At 36.8% G+C, this 18,543-nt stretch overlaps 1 protein-coding gene across 3 annotated transcripts in view; it reads left to right on the top strand.

Annotated features, from left to right (window-relative positions):
* The window catches only part of LOC108908295 (ribosomal protein S6 kinase alpha-5), a 114,013-nt gene that overhangs the window by 75,475 nt on the left and 19,995 nt on the right, over window positions 1–18,543 (top strand). For all 3 annotated transcript variants that reach the window (XM_018712310.1, XM_018712309.2, XM_018712311.1), the window contains exon 5: window positions 14,174–14,368. In XM_018712310.1, the coding sequence (XP_018567826.1) occupies window positions 14,174–14,368 (195 nt within the window). The remainder of the gene's footprint in view (window positions 1–14,173; window positions 14,369–18,543) is intronic.

Here is an 18,543-nt window from a genome sequence, read left to right as displayed (position 1 = left end):
CGTACCGTGTCGTGGGTAGCGATTCTATCCTGCACTCATGATTGGTCGTTGTTTTATTGTCTTGGCGCATGCAGTTTTGATGATTTACTGGTTGTGCAAATCTCGTTACGTCCCTGGTATTTAACTGACACCTTAGCGACTATTTTTCTTATCTTTGTACACATTTTCACCACTGAACTTGCTCAAGATTATATTACATCGATAAATAAAATATTGCTTCAGTTAATGTTATCGTTATCAATGTAAATACGTGGTATAGCGGGCATAATAGGTGTGTATAATTAGTCTTCTTTCAGTGAAATTCGTACGTGGTGTTTTCTATTTATGATTTATGCCTCGTCATAGGTTTTTCCGTTCAATTGTTTCCTATTAGTTACCTGTCTTGCCGTTTAACAAAACAAGGAATCAAAGTTATTATTGGTGAAAGTCGCAAGGCATATTTCGTTATTAATATGGCCCAAAATTCAGGCAGGAACTAAGTTTGATGGAAAGCATAGGTTTTTAATTGAAAGTTGTAAATTTGTCGAAATTTTCCATGACCGTTTTGTATAAATGCGGCTGAATTTCATCAAAAGGCGTGGATGGTCGTGGGTTTCTTGGCATAAATCTTGGACTTTAAAAAATCCCAAAGAAACTCCAACGGCGTTAAATCGCATGATCTGGCCGGCCAATTCTAGTCTCCGAAACGGGAAATTACACTACCAGGAAATGACTCATGCAGTAATTGACTTGTTTCTTGGGCTATGTGGCATGTGGCTTGTTGTCTTGTTGAAACCACATGTCGTCTACATCCATATCTTGCAATTTAGGCACACAAACATGGATTTTCATGTGAGATAACCAGCACCATAACTGGTATTGTCTGATCAGCTGCATTTTCGAAGAATGGTCCGATGATGCCTTCAGCCCAAAATCCACACCAGACAGTGACACGTTGTGGATACATTTGTTTCTCAACAATCACTCGTGGATTTTCTGAACCCCAAATGCGACAATTATATCGAATAACGAAGACATTAAGATGAATATGATTTTGTTCTAAAAATCAACTTCCACCACGGTGTCGAATTAACATTCCTGGACTCTCAGCAACACTCTTACGAACTCCTTCGATGTTTTATATTGAATGACTTGTTGAAGGACGGCCAGAGTGTTTGTTCTTTCGTTTCTTTCTGAACTGTCAGCTGTCATGCTGACTTCCTTTTTTTCGTTAGGATATAAGATGTTTTAGTTCAAATTTTTTAAATTATTTTGGCAATTGATTTGATACTGTTTATTTAATAGAAAGTTTCAAAGTGTGCTGGTTAAATCCTCATATTTTGGACCAAGGGTTATCCGGTTGGCGTATGATCAATTATTGACGAAACACGTATTGGCATTAGTATCGATGGTATTCTCTTAATGCCTTTACAAAGACGTAGAAATGACGATTGTGCATTTATAAATAGAAACAAAGTACGACGATAAGTTAATTAAATACCAATTGAAAAAGTCGACCTACTAAATCGATGACTTCAATGGGCAAAGGCCATTGGCGGTTCGGTTGCGTTATCGACATTTATTCGAGTTGAAACAACCGAGTGTTAAACCGTCGTTGATACACGCCGTCCCACCAAGGATTTTTTTCAAACAAAGTTTTTAATATTCAATATTTGTTGTAACTAATCCAATCGTAATGTCACATTCTGTCAGCTGTCGGAGCCATAACCTCACTAATTTCACACTTTCGCTAATACATATTTTTCGTACCGGTGCGTACAATGTAAGGCTGTGTCGATTCAACTATTTTCTGTTAACGAACGCTCTCTCGTTTAATTGCTAGCCAGCGTCAAGATAATTTACGAACCCCGGCCTTGCTTAAAGTAGCGTTACTGCCTGGGGCGGATTAGTAATGCTTTACAAAGAGGTTTAGTAATCCAATTTGTTCACTGTTCAGCGTTTATTATTAGCCGTGATTGTAGGTTCGCATTTATCTGGTTATCTCGCGAGTTTCACTTTTGAAAAACACGATGCCGATATAGAATCGAGAGACGCAATAATCGTATCTTCACATAACCTCAATTTTTAGTAGCCATTGAAGAGTTAAAATACGATTGTCGCCAAATAATACACTGTATAAATTTCGATCCTCAGAGATAACTTTTTATGTCGAGAACTAGGTGTTTCGTCACGAATTCTAGAAAGGCAAATGTTTGTAGAAGAAAATATTCTTGAATTTGGGGTAGGAAAACTCTCCATAGTTTCTTCACACCATGTATAATCGGGTCCTAGATAAATGCCTCTACGGGCCGCCATGAATTTCTCCCAGATTTCATGTGCCATTCGCAAGGCCCCTTCACGCCTCATGGGAGCAGGTAAAAATAAGCTGCACGGCCGGAAATTGCCAAGATTGTTTCGTGTTCTTTATAAGGCGTATAGTTAGGCTCTGTGTACGGCGTACTTGCAAGTTTTTACAAGCAGCAAAATCGTCCAATATCAATGGATTTTTCAGTCAAATTACAAGCCTTCACTAGGAGTTGTGCGGTAGAGGGTACGGCGTATTATTATTTTATATACAACTTTTGAAAAAAACCCAGCAATTTGCCTATGCTTTTATCAGATGGGAATATTGAAATGGACCACTGGGCCACCAAAATTCGACCCTGAATTAAGGGCGAGGGTATTGTACTCTCCCAGAGAACAGTGATGTGACAAAAAATATAAATAAACACACCTGCTGCTTCTACACACAGCAAGGCCATACGTATTTAAAAGTCATCTAATAGCACTTTTCGTGATAAATAAATGCGAATCTTGTGCCAAATATAACTCCTGAACAAATATTTTCGTATTAGAGAAGCTAAAAATGTGTTATTAATACTGCAAATAGAATTAATATACATGTTTGTATGTCTTCGTGCATTACATTTAGTGTCAATACATTGTAGTTTTTCCGCGTAAAATGTGGCGTACATCATGTTAAAACGATTTATGTTAAACAGGATTTTTGCTGCAAAAAAAGAATACAGAAGGCCCCAAGTTAGAACCTTGAGGTGCGTAAAAACCGATGGCAAATGTAACTTGTATAGGCCAGGAAAATTAGATCAAAAGTTATAAACAGAAGAAGTCTATTTACGACTTTTGAATTAAACATTTATAAACTGCGTTATTATTACCAGAACGTTTTGGTATCGTATCCTCCTTATCACTGTCTAATAACTCACACGGCAGATTTCATAATAATATATTGAAATGTATCATTTTTTTTAAATTTCAAATTTGCAAAATGGATTTTTTTTTATTGTTTAGCCTTAGTTGCGAACTGAAATATGCTTATATATAAGAAGTGGAACTTATTTGTGGAAGGGCGAAATGGGCGGTGACTATTAGACGCCTTCATTATAGCCATCTTTCTCTATCGCACGGATTTCTATGACTTTCTTTATCGCTCTCACGTAACGGCCGATGAACCATGGGGACTTTCCGACCCTGTATATTTCCCGGCCTAGTAATAACTAATAATCTGTGAAGGCTCTGTGTGCGGGAGGTAAACAAACTTAATTTTGTTATCTGAACCTCGCGCCGACCGCCCGCCTATCTACCCGTGGAAAATTCGTGGGGATGTCAACGAACCCGCTAATGGACTGTTTATAATAATTCGTAAGCTTTCTCACCGAACGGTTATTGTTTTAAACTTTGATTATTTATTTTCGAACGATCGGTATTTACATTGTACGTGCCAATACCTTTTTTAAAATCACAGCTGTGGTTACATTTTATGTAACGAAACTGTTTAGTTATCGCTTGTTTTATACACAGTCATGTAGTATCGAGTAGGCAGTTTTTAATTAAAACAAAATGTTGGCGCTATCAGTTTTTATTTTTATGCGGTGCTTAAAATTTGATTAGCGATATCGGTCCAGATAGAATTACACTGCTTTATCATTATTTTTTTTTGTAGTTCTGACGTTAAATTTAACCCTAAACCGTTAACCTAGAGCGAAATTATCTTTTTTTAAATGCCAAGACACGCAGTTTAACCTAGTTATCAAAATTCTATTAAAATATATTACAAATTTTCTTCTGGTAGGCGTCAGAATTTTAATATCTCTTTTTTAATAGAATCATCTCTATTTAAGTATAAAATCCATCCAAATGTTCAAGGTAACAACTTTATAGCATGCGACCTTCAGCTGTTATTAATGCAGCTATTCTATTATCGGTGTAATATCTTTAAAAAAATTCGTTTCGATTAATTTTCTCTTAATCGTCTTAATATTTTAATACCGTCGTTTTATGGGATTAATAAGAGTGTTGCACAGAGTGATAAACAAACTTATCGGTACACTGATTCATAGGCGGGATTTCGCCCAAATTATTGAGGGGGGAGGAAGGGGGGCAAACATCTCTCGAAAAATTTGTACCCTCCCCCTCCTTCCCCTAAAAGAAAAACTTAGGCAGATTGCTAATTCCCGCCTATCTGCGGTTTAACTACGATCTGTTGCCTTACCATACGACTATTGAAATTGCACTCCCTTGAAGTTTAACTCTGAGATTATTTTTTTAGCTCAATTGCAATAATGTCGGGGGGGGGGGGAGCAATTGCTCCCCTTGCCTCCCCCCAATCCCGTCTATCCACTGATGTGTTACAAAAAAATAAAGTGCATCGAGTGATAAATGTCATTTTACTGTGTGGGTAAATAACTTAAATAATCCGCACCGCATTTCAAGCTACTGCTCAAAATTACCCACTGTATCACAACTCCCCTTTTTACCTAAGCATCGCCGTGTAACCAGTAGCCTGTACGGAATTGATCGGCCACGAGGGCCAGCTGTTCGCCTGGACAAGCGGGAGAGGGGGTGTTCTCTCTTTTAGAAAACGCGTTTCAGAGCCATTTTCGGCCGACAACCTGCCTTTTTACCTTGCTCGCTGCGCTGATACGGACACCTGGCTGTCTGAAACTCTGAAATAAACTCTCGCCCCGCTCAGCGGTGTCTCCGGACAATAGAAGCCGCTCTGGAACACGAATCTACTCGCTGTTAACTCAACAGAATGCCATTAGTGCTAAAACGTTTTCATTTAATTCAAAACAACATAAAACCACGGATGATACGCACGAAATGGTTTCGCAGCCACCACGTCAACCGTGGCGATACGATTGCACCGGGATCTGTTGAGTTATAATCGTACTAATGACTACTGTCATAATTTCGACTATATTACTGTCAAAGCGTATGTCATGATCACTTTTGTGAGTACTACCACAGTTTAACTGAGCCTTTATTTTATGACAAAATAACGCCTTTGGTAGGCTATGTCTGTAGCTCGCGTATTTATGTTTAAAAGAGTGCATACCTATACTCTGTTTAGAAATGAAAGAGAGTAATAAAACCCCGAGATAAGAACCGGCCATGGGCGTGGTAATATTTCGTTTCAGGTAATTATCGGGTAACACTAATGCTAACAAAAATGACAGGGATTGGAAAATCGACTATCTACAGACTTTTAAAGGAAACAAAAAATGAACAAGATACTGTAAATCCCCCAAAATCATCTACAGGGAGGTCAAAAGTCGTTATAGATGATTTCTTCAAAAATGTCATTCGCAGAAAAGTACACTCATTTTATTTTAAAAAAGAAATACCAACGCTAAACAAAATTTTAAGTGAACTTTCAGAGGACAACGATTTGCCAAAAATCAGTAGAAGCAAATTATGGGCCGTCTTACGAGAGTTGAATTTTTGCTGGGAAAAGCAGAACAGGAAGTCAGTTCTTATCGATAAAGATGAAATTATTTGTTGGCGAAGATCCTACTTAAGATCAATTAGAAAATTCCGTGACGAAGGGAGGAATATTTATTATCTAGACGAAACTTGGGTCAACGAGGGATATACTGTAACAAAAGTATGGCAAGATAAAAATGTAAAAAGTTTTCGACAAGCATTTTTGGATGGACTTTCAACAGGGTTCAAGGCACCTTCAGGTAAAGGGCGAAGATTAATAGTGACACATATAGGTAGTGCCAGTGGTTTTGTAGATGGCGGTTTACTTTTATTTGAATCTAAAAATACAGGTGACTATCACGAAGACATGAACGCAGATGTTTTCGAAGAGTATTTTACACAGATGTTGGATCTTATTCCTCCGGGGTCTGTAATTGTCATGGATAATGCCAGTTACCATTCACGGCAGACCGAGCGGACGCCTACGACTGCTTGGAGGAAAGCCGATATAATTCAATGGTTATCCGGAAAAAACATTTCTTTTGAAACAAATATGGTGAAAAAGGAACTTTTGACACTTGTCAATCTTAATAAAGATCAGAAAAAATATGTTATCGATGAAATGGCAACAAATCGCCAAATAACGGTACTACGGTTACCACCTTATCACTGTGAACTTAACCCAATCGAATTAGTCTGGGCGCAGGTAAAAGGAGATGTAGCGCGAAATAATACGACGTTTAAATTAAGTGACGTGAAAATTTTGTTAAAAAATTCCTTGGAACGAGTAACTGCAGATAACTGGCAAAGATGTATACATCATGTACAAAAAGAAGAGGAGAAAATGTGGGAACTCGATAATTTAATTGACGTTACTGTGGAACCTATCGTTATCAATCTAGGAGACGAAGATAATTCATCAGAATATTCAGAGGATGAATTTTAATATACCTACTTTTTTATTTTCTTTATTGTACATTTATACAACACTACATTTACTCACCATAATTTGAATTTTCAAAATACATATATTTTTGTGTGGAATAAAAGTCTATTCATTAAATTTAAATAAATATTTTGATAATAATATTGAATAATTTTATTTGAATTACTAAAAACCCTCTTAACCCGGTTATGATGCTTAAAGTAGCCTCATGTTTTGAAATGCTGTTTTTATATTGTTTACTTATAAGAGAAATGGACCGAGAAATTGAAGCGGCATAGACAAAGACGGATTGTCGGGGATTAAATTTTAGCTACCTGCTACAATTTAGTACAGTCCGATCGCACAAAGTTTTTTTAAAAGTACACCTCATCTATACCGAAACTACATAATATAAAAATATTGAATATAAGCACCAGTACTACATTTATTTACGATTTGCATACATAATAAGCTTTTATTACTCTCTTTCATTTCTAAACAGACTATAGGAAAATTTTAACGAAGCAGCAAATGATTTTCTACAGTCGAGAAATGGAAACCAATTTGTATGGTTCGAGCGGTCCATTATTTATCGACTATTTTTTACAGCGGACACGCACGGTTAGATGTTTGCGTTGCCTCATGCTAACCACCTAATTTAAATTTAGTGGTCGATGTGAGAAAAGGAAACCACAACGAAATCCATTATATCACATCCATACCGGACTAAATCGAAATAATCTAGTACACGTATATGTACATACATACAAGTGCATAATAAACAAGGCTCTGAAATCTCAGTTGTGTTGTTGTTTGACCCACATAAAAATTACAATGATTTGGGTCAAGTGAGTTGCACTTTGAAGCGTGGAAAATACGGCGCACTAAACGGAACAGTATCGTAACTCGATTGAAAAAAAAAGAACTGAAAAAGCTATGCTTTAAGTGATATAGCCGTACGACTTGGCAATTTTTTTTGTATTATCGATTGTAAGAGCGTCGATCGATGATATTGAATTTTCAAATCGCAAGATTTTGCTCACCTTCGCGACCGAACGATATCATTCGAAAACGGTGGCAATAAAAAGTTAAGCAATAAAAATGGCGAGATAACGCACGAGCCGTTTCAAAACCTTGGCGAGGTACATGCCAATGCCAAATTGCTCCGTTAGGGACTGCTACCGGTGTTTCTAGCAGCGTTAAATTACCGATAGAAATGAAGTGAATGATGTACATATTTTATATTTTACGGAAGAGTAGATACTGTAACTTATAACGATTTTAAATACAATACTTGTTGTCTGGAGACAGTAGATATATAAACTAATAGAAATTAATATTAATGGCAATTCATCGATTGTAGAGAAACATGCATGACGCAATATTATCCACATTTTATGCACTACAGTTTAAATAAGTATAGACCAGTCAATATAGGTTTTTTTAAAAAAATACTAACAGTATACCACCTGTACCATCATTTAAAAGACAGACCATAGATATACTCTGATGTGGTTTCGACTCGCAATTCTCATTAATTAATTTGTTATTAACATTTTAGTACAAAAAACGCGTTTTTTTTTTTAGTTATTTGCTAATAGAACCAAAACTACTAAAACAACCTCAATTCCGCAAATGGAAAAGTTGTAGGAAATTTAATTTCGAAGAGAGTGAGATGTCGAGCGATTTGATCGGTTGATCGGAACCGGAGAAAATTCGGAAAAACCGGAAAATTCGGCATTTTTTTCAAAAATTCATAACTTTGTCATTTATGAAGTTTAAGAACTGAAATTTGGCGCAGAAGTAGATAATTATATCAACTTTAAGTGTGCATAAGGCAGCCGCTGTCGGGCCATTAGTTTTTGCGCAATTGCCTTTTCGAATTTTTTATGCATTTTTTGCCGGGAGTCTTCTTGCGTTAAAAATGGTCCGATTTTAATTCTTCCTTCCTCCACTAGCGCGCTCTCGGCCGATATTCAAGTGCATGTTTCATCCGTTTCGTTAAAAACTTGAAATATACGTTTTGTAGTATTTTGCTTCTAGTTTTGAAAACCGGTATTAGAATTAAAATCAGATCATTTTTAACGCAAACAGACCCCCGGCAAAAAAATGCAGAAAAAATTTGAAATTGCAATTGCGCACAAACCAATGGACAGCATCTGCCTTTTGCACACTTAAATTTGATATAATTATCTACTTCTGTGCCAAATTTCAGCTCTTAATCTTCATAAATAACAAAATAACAAATTGAGATTGCTCTAGTAGTTTTGATTTTATAAGCAAAAAACGGAAAAAAAGCGTTTTTTGCACTAAAATGTTAATAACAAATTAAAACTTGTCGACAAGTTAAAATGTGCCTCCGAACAAATTATATAACGAACAGTTTTCTTTTTTTACGGTTATGTTTGAACTGACGTTGGTAATGATTAAGTATTATTACATCATGATCTCAATAGGTTGTAATAATTAGATATTCGGTATAAATATTTAAGCTCACTTCAACTATTTTTAAAATTTCTACGATTTCGAAATCTCCAGTGATATAATTATGTTATTAGAAAAATATCTACTAGATATGGTGTGTAACAATAATTGCTTAGATCAGATAACACAACACCTCTAGATATTCCAGAAATGTTTAGCACATTTTATATATATTACACTCAGTACCAGTAACAGTCCCAAGTATTTCAAATATTACAATATTAATGAATATTAATATTAATGATTGAAATACAGTTACAGTTTTGTGGAGTGAGTACTAGGTACAGGGTGGGTACAAAATAAACGGAACTTTTTAAAAATAACAACGAAAAGTTTTTGGCAAAACCGATTTATTTTATGCAAAATAGTCCCCTTCCGAATCAGTACAGCGAATTGCACGGTCTAAAAGCATCTAAAAGATCGTCGGTCAGGATGTCCTTCAGGAATGTCGGTACAATTCTTTTGGATGGCTTCTACGTTCAGATAACGTTTTCCTTTCATCGGCAAATGCATTTTTTCCAAAAATTACAAGTCGCACGGTGCCAAATCAGGCGAATACGTGTCGATCGATGAAACGGCGAATTATCGTCCAACAAACGCCTTCTGTGCTTTCTGGACATTTTTGGCTGATCTTTGATGAATTCACGCAGTTTTGAAAGGATCTGCTGTGATCACCGATTTCGGTTAGCCCCTTTGTTCGATGCTCATTTTTGTACCGATGACACAAACATACTGTAACTTCAAACGCTTCTATTCGTCCAAATGTCACATGAAATTTTGACAGTACATCTGTGAGTGATCTACCCTTCCAACGAATGTAATTAACAATAGTTGTCCTCACTAGAAGTACCTATATTTGAAAAGTCCTGTTTAATTTGGAACTCACCTGGTATAACTTTAATGTTTCTTTCAACTTCAAGAAAAAAAAGCGCACGAAACAAGTTCAAAATGTGATTTTACTTTATTCTTGTGTATTTATAATATACACGAAGCTTTGACATTTAATAATAACAGAGTTCTCGTTCTTATCAGCAGTGTTTATTTTAGTGGTTCGTTTGTTGTGTGGATTATCAAAATATTTCACTGGGAATTTCTAAAAATAATTACTCCTGTAGCTCAGTTAATGCACAGGTATAAAACTGATTACGAAGCAAGCGTTGATTTCACCTTAGATAAGATCACCTTGAGTTTGGAAGGCAACTATTAATACTTCCTTGTATTAATTTAGTTTCCACTAAGGTGAATAAATGTGGGGTTCATATTCTAACGAGTAGAATTTCCAAAAAAAAAAAATCTTAACTGTTTTTCCCCTGAACCTGAGCAGAATTCTCTGCTCTAAATGAAATGCGCTTGCTGGTAGTTTACCGTTTCGTGTAACAGTTATTACTTCTTGTATATCCCCTTACGCAATAGCTGCAAAGAAAAAAATAATCGGCCTTGAAAGCCGTGTAGATAAAACAAAGTGCGGTGGTCGAGCTTGAAATGAAAGGCCAATCATTTAATAGATTCTGATCCCGCCTCGTTATCAAATCAATTATTAATATGGAAACTGATATACGGCCGCCAAAACGGAATTAAGTTGTTAATTACATTTGTTTCTCCCAGCTCGATACGCTAAGCATGTAAAATACACTCTGAACTGCTTTTTTAGAACAACCTACTGTAAATGGGTATGTTTTGGTAACATATTTCACTAATTTCAATTTGCCAGGTAACTCTTCCTAAATATATCCCGCATGTGCGTCGATTTTCACTCGCGTTAGATGCCATGTGGGGTTGGGGTGGGCTGAAACCGAACATATGGATGCCCTTAACGGTCGTTCACCTCTGTACGGGTTTTTACTTTCTAGGATAAGATATATTGTATCGGATATTTCTCCCGCAAATATTCGTTTTCTATAAATGACCAAGGTTGTGCTGTCGTATAATCTCGGATAATTATTTAACTTGAAATGTCACTATCTGTTCAATTAAACACAGCCAGATAAGGACCGCTATATCTAGTGGACATAATTAATAATTATTATCAAGAAGTTCGTCTCTCTCTATTCGTTCAATATATCCAAAATTATAAGAAATCGATATTTTTGTGGGAGCTGGTCTGTTCAAGAAGTCATCACTCAGTATTTTTAATTGTTTTTATATTAAGTGAGAGAGGGTAATTATGTTTTATTTATATCAGGCGTTCCTCAAGGCTCAAATTTGGGTCCCATATATTTTTATTTTTTATTAACGATCTTCCAGATGTTATCACTTGTGAACATTTGTTATTTGCGGATGATTTTAAACTTTATTCTGAAATCAAATCTCCTTCAGATTTATATTCGCCTTCAAGAATGTATCAATCAAATGACTTCATGGTGTGAAATAAATCGTCTGAATCTTAATATATCTAAATGCCATGTAATGACTTACACTCGCGAGACTAGCTTTCCCATTTATAACTACTCCATTGGTGATAGTGTTGTTGGTGGAATAGAAGTATCCAAGGATTTGGGTATATACTTTGACAGTAAACTTACTTTTATTGATCATATCAATAATACTGATTCTGGTGCCTTTAAATCGTATGGTTTTATTTATTGTAACTGCCGGGATTTTTCCAGTACAAGCACTTCTAAAACCCTGTTTTGTGCTCTTGTGAGATCTAAACTGAAATAATATGGCATGATATGGTATCCAATTTGTCAAGTTCATTGTCAGCGGTTGGAATAAGTTCAAAGACAGTTTTTAAAATTTGTATCTTATTTGCAAGATAGGTCTTATCCTCCCAGAGGTTTTCCCCAGAATCAACTGTTTAACAGATTTAATTTTGATTAACTGGAAATCAGACGTAATATTATGTTGATTCGTTTTTTGTACAACGTCTTAAATAACAATATTGATTGTCCTGAACTTTTAGGAAAAAAACATTTTTTGATACCTCGTGAGGATTCTAGACTGTATTGCTCCTCGTACAAACATTTTAACAAAGTCTCCTATCTCATTGATGTGTGGACTTTTTAATAAAATTGCTTCTAACTGTGACATGCAGGGTGTTAAAAAAAGAGTGTAAAATATTTAAGGAGGTAATAGTATGAACCAAAATAAGTTTTTTATTTTGCAAAAACGTGGAATGTTTGGAAACATGTTTGGAAGAATTCACCAAAGATTGCGTGATATCGGTTCCTTGAGCAAACAGTGCCATTATCCGGAAGACCAAGGTCGGTATCCACTCCTAGAGCAGAAGAAGAAATTCTAGCACTGGTAGAGCAGAATCCAGGTACGAGTGTGCGGAGAATATCAGCCGAGGTAGGAATTAGTGGTCCTCTTGTTTGGAGAATCCACGAGCAACTGCTTTATCCATACCATCTGCAGACCACACTGTATGAGTTTTTGAAAGACATTCCTTTGAATCAGAGGCAACAAATATGGTTCCAGCATGATGGTGCTCCAGCTCATTTTTCCATGGCCGTTAGAGAGCATTTACACCAAACTATTCCACATAGATGGGTAGAAAGGGCCGGACCTGTTTTATGGCCTCCAAGATCGCCTGATCTGAACCCTCTAGATTTCTTTGTTTGGGGATATTTGAAGACATTAGTGTATGGTACTCCTGTAAATAGCCTGGAAGAGCTGCAGCTACGGATTAAAGTGTCAAGAAATCCAAACCAAGGAGGGTGTTTGCGAAAGAGTTCGAATATCGTTGAGACGAAGATGTCGTGCCTGCTTGGAAATGGACGGAGGGCACTTTGAACATCTTCTGTAACTTTGTTTTTTGTTTGTTAAAAGCTTCCTTTTACCACGAATAGTGGTCCATATCTCCGCAACCGTTACTTTGCGGACCCATGTTTATTAAGACTTTTCTGCTTATTTTGGTTCATACTATTACCTCTTGAAATATTTCAAACTCTTTTTTTAACACCCTGTACATAGTGATGCATTAAATAGTATATGTAGCTGGGTGGCTCGTTTAACGTGATTTTATGTTGACTTGTATTTTTTGTAAATTACATTTTATTTGTATCATGTTGGAACGTAATTTTTTTTTGTTTTTTTGTAAATTTTTTTATCTATTAGTAGTACATTTATTTATATATATTTATTTATGTATGTATATAGGTGTAGGTACATGCATCACAAATTATTGTAATTATTGTACTTTTGTCATGTTTTCTTATTCCTGTAATTGGGTTTCTTCCTGTTGGAATAATAAAGAGTATTATTATTATTATTACTATTATTAATTGATCGAACTTTTCTACATCAGGCATTTCATTCAATTTATTTTACTTTTTACTAAAACGCGAATAATAAACCAGTTTTTATGAGTTTACATTAATAAGGTGTTCATTTTGTCCAGTATAAAATAATAAGGTTCCCTAAACTACTTTTCATTGGTCTCTAAATCCATCCAGAAACGAGTTTTGGGCGTTTATAAAGAGATTTGGCAACAGTTAATTGCATACAAGATCTTGCAGTTTACAACTGCAGTTATTAGGAAATACCTAATAAAATTATTTTATTTAAATTCACACCGGCTTGAAGGAGTATTTCCATTTGAAAACAATGATAAAGTTCATTGCTACTTAGAACCGTAATAAATAGGCCTATTTTTTCAATTGCACATGTGAATTCAACACTCGGCACTTGTTTTGAACGCTCTTTTTTCCACTCGTCACAAGATATCTACTTCGTTTTGCCTTTCGTCTCTAACGAGGCATTTCCTGACATTCCGACATGTGCGTTCGTAGCCTGAATCATTTCGTACTTCCTCAGCCACGGAAGACGCCGAGTGGGCGCAATTAAAATCAGTTCAAGTCGACATTGTTCCAGTTAAAATTAATATATTAACTTTCTTGCGCGAAGGAACGCCTTGGTTCTTTGCCACGTCAAATATTTTCAAATTAATTACGTCAACAGACGAGATTAGTTGATATACATCGGGTTTGCAACTGGTGACAAGGTTACTTGAAGTCTAGTCGGATTTCCTTCTAGTACTTGCGTCAGTACTGTTGTACTATAATCTGCCCCAAGTGAATATGTTTAATTTTTTTTTCAAGTGTCTTCTTTCTTTTACAGCTGGGCATCATCTACAGGGACATCAAACTGGAGAACATCCTGGTGGACGAGTCGGGCCACATCGTACTCACCGATTTCGGTCTCAGCAAGGAACTACCGAGGGCCGACAGCGAACAAAGGGCGTACTCGTTCTGCGGTACCATCGAGTACATGGCCCCGGAAGTGGTCAAAGGCGGTACCCAGGGACACGATATCGTAAGTACCGTTCCATACACGTAACTCTGTATTCGCTTTTTCCCTGCTGGTGTACTGGCAATGTTCGAAAATCAAATTGAAAACGGTGCCGTTTCACCACCTAATGGAGAAATATCCTTAAGAAGGCTCTATAGCAAATAGGCAACCAACAATACAATTTTGTAGATTTTATTGCACAGTTTGTCTAAATATGGATTAATGCACAAGTAACGGACTTTCCTCCATTCTAACGCAGATTTTCTATAAAATGGACTTGGTTTTAAACTCAAATTACATTTTGGTGTAAAGAAATTTGTAATTTAGGATGCCGCTTGTTCAAAAGTGCGATATCTTGTCTATAAAACGCCAACCTTAACGCAAATCCGTGTGAAAGTGAGAGCAACATATACCAAATAAAAAAAACGAGCGTAAACCTCAAGCTTTAAATTATATTTAAGCGGTTGTGGTAATATGCGATATTCAAATGAGATGTTAAGCGACAGGCACACCCATAATTACATTTTTAGACGACGATTTCCTGTATCGAGGAAAGTTCAAGAAATTTCGACACCGGTAGGTATTCGCCCCCTGACCTTTCGAGGGAATTTATATCGTTTTCGACGGTTTTAAAATACCAATTCAATCTGTGTTAGTTCATCATGATGAATCGGTCGTATTCCGCTTAGAGATGGATGGTTTGCATTAAAAGCGAATAGTTGGTTCGGTCGAAGGAGCAACATTATTCAATGACGATTCGCTTTGGAAATGATCTTAGGAACCGATTTATTATGTTTTCAGGAAATATAATGTGCCAGTATGCAAACTCGCTGCCAAATTATTGGCAGTTAACCTTAATTCCTCAGGGAACAGATCTGGGGTCGTTGCCACATCAAAAAGTAATACATAGTTTATTTCCCTGTGAAGTGTTGAGTTTTAAATTCGAAAAATTCATAGTATGTCTCTCAATAGAAAGTAGGATTTTCCTCCCTTGTTTGAGGCTTCAGTTTTTAAGAAAGCTGCTATTAAGGATATTTCCTTTGATTTTCTTCTTATTGTTGATGTTGATCCGAATACAAAGCATGAGCATATCGTATTTTTCCTGAGAGATTAGATTTTTCGTTATTTTAACTATTTGGTTACTTTTTGGTTGAGTTTTAAAGGTGTATTATTTTTTTTATATCTAATGGTCAGTTATTTGAAAATTTAATAAACTATAAAGTAGACCTTTCTTCCATTTTTACAATTGGTTCGTTAGTTACTGAAAAAAACGTTACAATATTTGTACGCGGGAGCGCAAATGGCTCCATCTGTCGTGCGCTCCCGCGTACAATGTATTTCCTTTTCGTGATGATACGACGAAGAACAGCTGAGTCGTTTGTCGGTTGTCCGACCTACGACACACTGATGAGGACTAATAAGTCCGAAACCGGTCTGTGCCTGGTGGGTTAAACTGATGACAAACGATCCTAGGTGTTGCGAGTATAATTCAATGCCGGTAGGGGCAAATAGCTCTCGGAGTAGTTGTTTCTCGCAACACTGACAACTCGTTACAATATTTGCTGATAAAATCGAACTAAAATTGAAATTAAATCACTATTTATGTGGGATTTGAAAAAATATAAAATTGAAGCGAATTTTTACATTTTAATTGCTCCATCTATCAGTAAAAAGTACAACAAAACCATCACATCACTCTCCTTCTTCCCTTATTGGGTATATCTTGTTAAAAATTCGACAGTCTTATGACACAAGTGACTCACTTGTGAAGTGAGTGCTTCCATTTCGAGTGATCTTATCTACCCCGGTGTGGTCATACATGATTGAATGGAACGCCGCTAATAATTTTAACCTCGCCGTAAATACGCGACCGCCTCGTTGCGGCGTTAATATTAGCGTTTTCAAGTCCTACGGTTGCGTATCCTGATGAAATTAACGACCAGCCTCATGTAATACTTTTACCTTAACCTTGGCAATAGCTAACCGTAATAAGCCCATAAAATATTTGTAACCGAGCTAGTTGTGAGGCGCGCTATCAATCTATTCCACCGGCTGCTGTTCAATTTGCGTGGCAGTCGCCGTGTCCCACTTGCCGGTATGTGAAAGAGGTCACTTCGGTAATAGTGAATAGCGATTCGTACACGGCCGCCGGACACCTTCGACTTTTATTTTTTACTGTTACTTATTCTGTGCCACCGTTCCATCGGCGTTGCGTAACGGCGAGGCACTCGGGTATACGGGGTGCGATGGATTTTTGTCCTCATGATCTCAGCGATAGGAGAAACGAGTGATATTAGACCAGGCAATAAAGAGAAAAATATCTAGATTTTCGCGGCCCGGTCCGATTTTAATGCGGTTTTTTGCATTTTGTTCAGAAAGACCGTCGGAACAAAGTCCCGCCTTTTTTATTATCCGGAAGTGGCGGGTATGAAATCTAAAGTTCTTGAAATGACTGGGAAAATGTATATCGGGAGTTTTTGCCGGTGCTGATTCCGAATCTGACCCTGCCAAATGCGTCCGATGACTATTTCTGATTATTTTGGGGAAAGGCGTTAATCTTCTAAGAAGGATGAATATAAATTAATGGAAAATCATCAATCACGAGCACAAGGGATATTTTTCTCCCTCAGATTCGGAATCAACACCCGCGAAAACCCCCGAGATACATTTTCCCAGTCATTTCGAGAACTTTAGATTTCAGTCATTCGGAGAACCTTGCAATCCACGTACCCCCCGCGCCCCCCAGGCGGCCGAAAGTCGCCCCCCGGGGGGTCGGGTGGACTGGATATATGCATATTCGATTTCTGCGCCCCCCAAAACCCCCGAATACCAATCTTTCTCGGATACGATGCACTTTTAGATGCACTTTATGCATCCGCGATGCATTTCCATCACTTCCGGATAATAAAAAAGGCGGGACTTTTTTCCGACGGTCTTTCTGAACAAAATGCAAAAAAAATGCATTAAAATCGGACCGGGCCGCGAAAATCTAGATATTTTGGGGTAAATCGTTCTTTATTGCCTGGTCTATATAGTCCGTTGTAATAATCCGCGACAATTATTTCTAAAATGATACGTATTGTATACGAGGTCTGTTCAGAAAATAACCGAACTTTTTTTTATTTTGTTATTAATTTTATGCGTTATTGGTTCTTGTCTCCTTCAACCACAAATTCTTGAAACCATAATCCTGTTGGTTTAGGTTTTGTGGGTTTAGATTTTATTGGTTTAAATTTTACTGGTCTGGGTTTTGAGTTTAGTTTAATGAATTTAGGTTTATTAGGTTAAGTTTTTAGACTTATGGTTTCAAGATTTGTGGTTGAATGGTTTACAATTAACTGGTTTTAAGATTTATACCTTACTTTTTTATAATCATATTTTGAGATGTCAAGTATGGGAAATCTTTTAAAGACGAACAAAAAAGTATTGTACCATTTCTCTGTAGAACCGTCAGAGAAAAAGTTATCGAAAAACGCGAATTTCTAATGTTTGATCAACTTTTAAACAATGTCGCCCGCGTTTAAAAGCGTGCGGATACAGTACATATTATTCTACACTATTTTTACTATCTGCTCACAAAAAATCAGGTCTTTTTCGGGGTAGATATCCTGGTCTACGTAATATTGCGTACAACCTAAAGCATCATCTCCGTTAGGATGTTTCAAAAGTTGCAACGTTTCCGTGAAAGCTTTCCCCAGTTCCCAGAAAGTCGCACATTTCAAAAATCGTCACTAACACGACATACAATATCACCATATCAAGAAAACTGAATGAAATATCAACGATTCAAAACCTCGTACATCTAATAGTACCAATCCTACATTTTTGGTTGCCTATGCTCGACAGTCACGTGACTTTTAATCATTTATGAAAGCTCCGATTCTCACAAATTGCTGATAATCTAGAAGTTGAAACAGCTTGTCCAACCATCTGCTGATCTGGCCTGTTTATTTCTCGGCGATTCCCGGAATTCTTCTCATTCATGGGATTCACATTTGCGCGCGTCGTCGCCTCAATTTTCTGGTAACAGCTGTCCAGTACACCCAGTGATTGTAGCAACTGGTCCGCCGTGGTACCCGGTGGGACCTTACGTCAGCGTCCATTATCTCGGTACTCTTACGTCAAAAATACCGCGTCAACCAGCGAGGTGACGTCGAAAAATGCACGTTTAACAATTAGTTATTTAATCCTCTTATCAT

Source organism: Anoplophora glabripennis, unplaced genomic scaffold, assembly GCF_000390285.2.
Source record: "Anoplophora glabripennis isolate ALB-LARVAE unplaced genomic scaffold, Agla_2.0 scaffold18, whole genome shotgun sequence".
Classification (NCBI taxonomy): domain Eukaryota; kingdom Metazoa; phylum Arthropoda; class Insecta; order Coleoptera; family Cerambycidae; genus Anoplophora; species Anoplophora glabripennis.
This window is presented reverse-complemented; position numbering and strand designations above follow the sequence as displayed.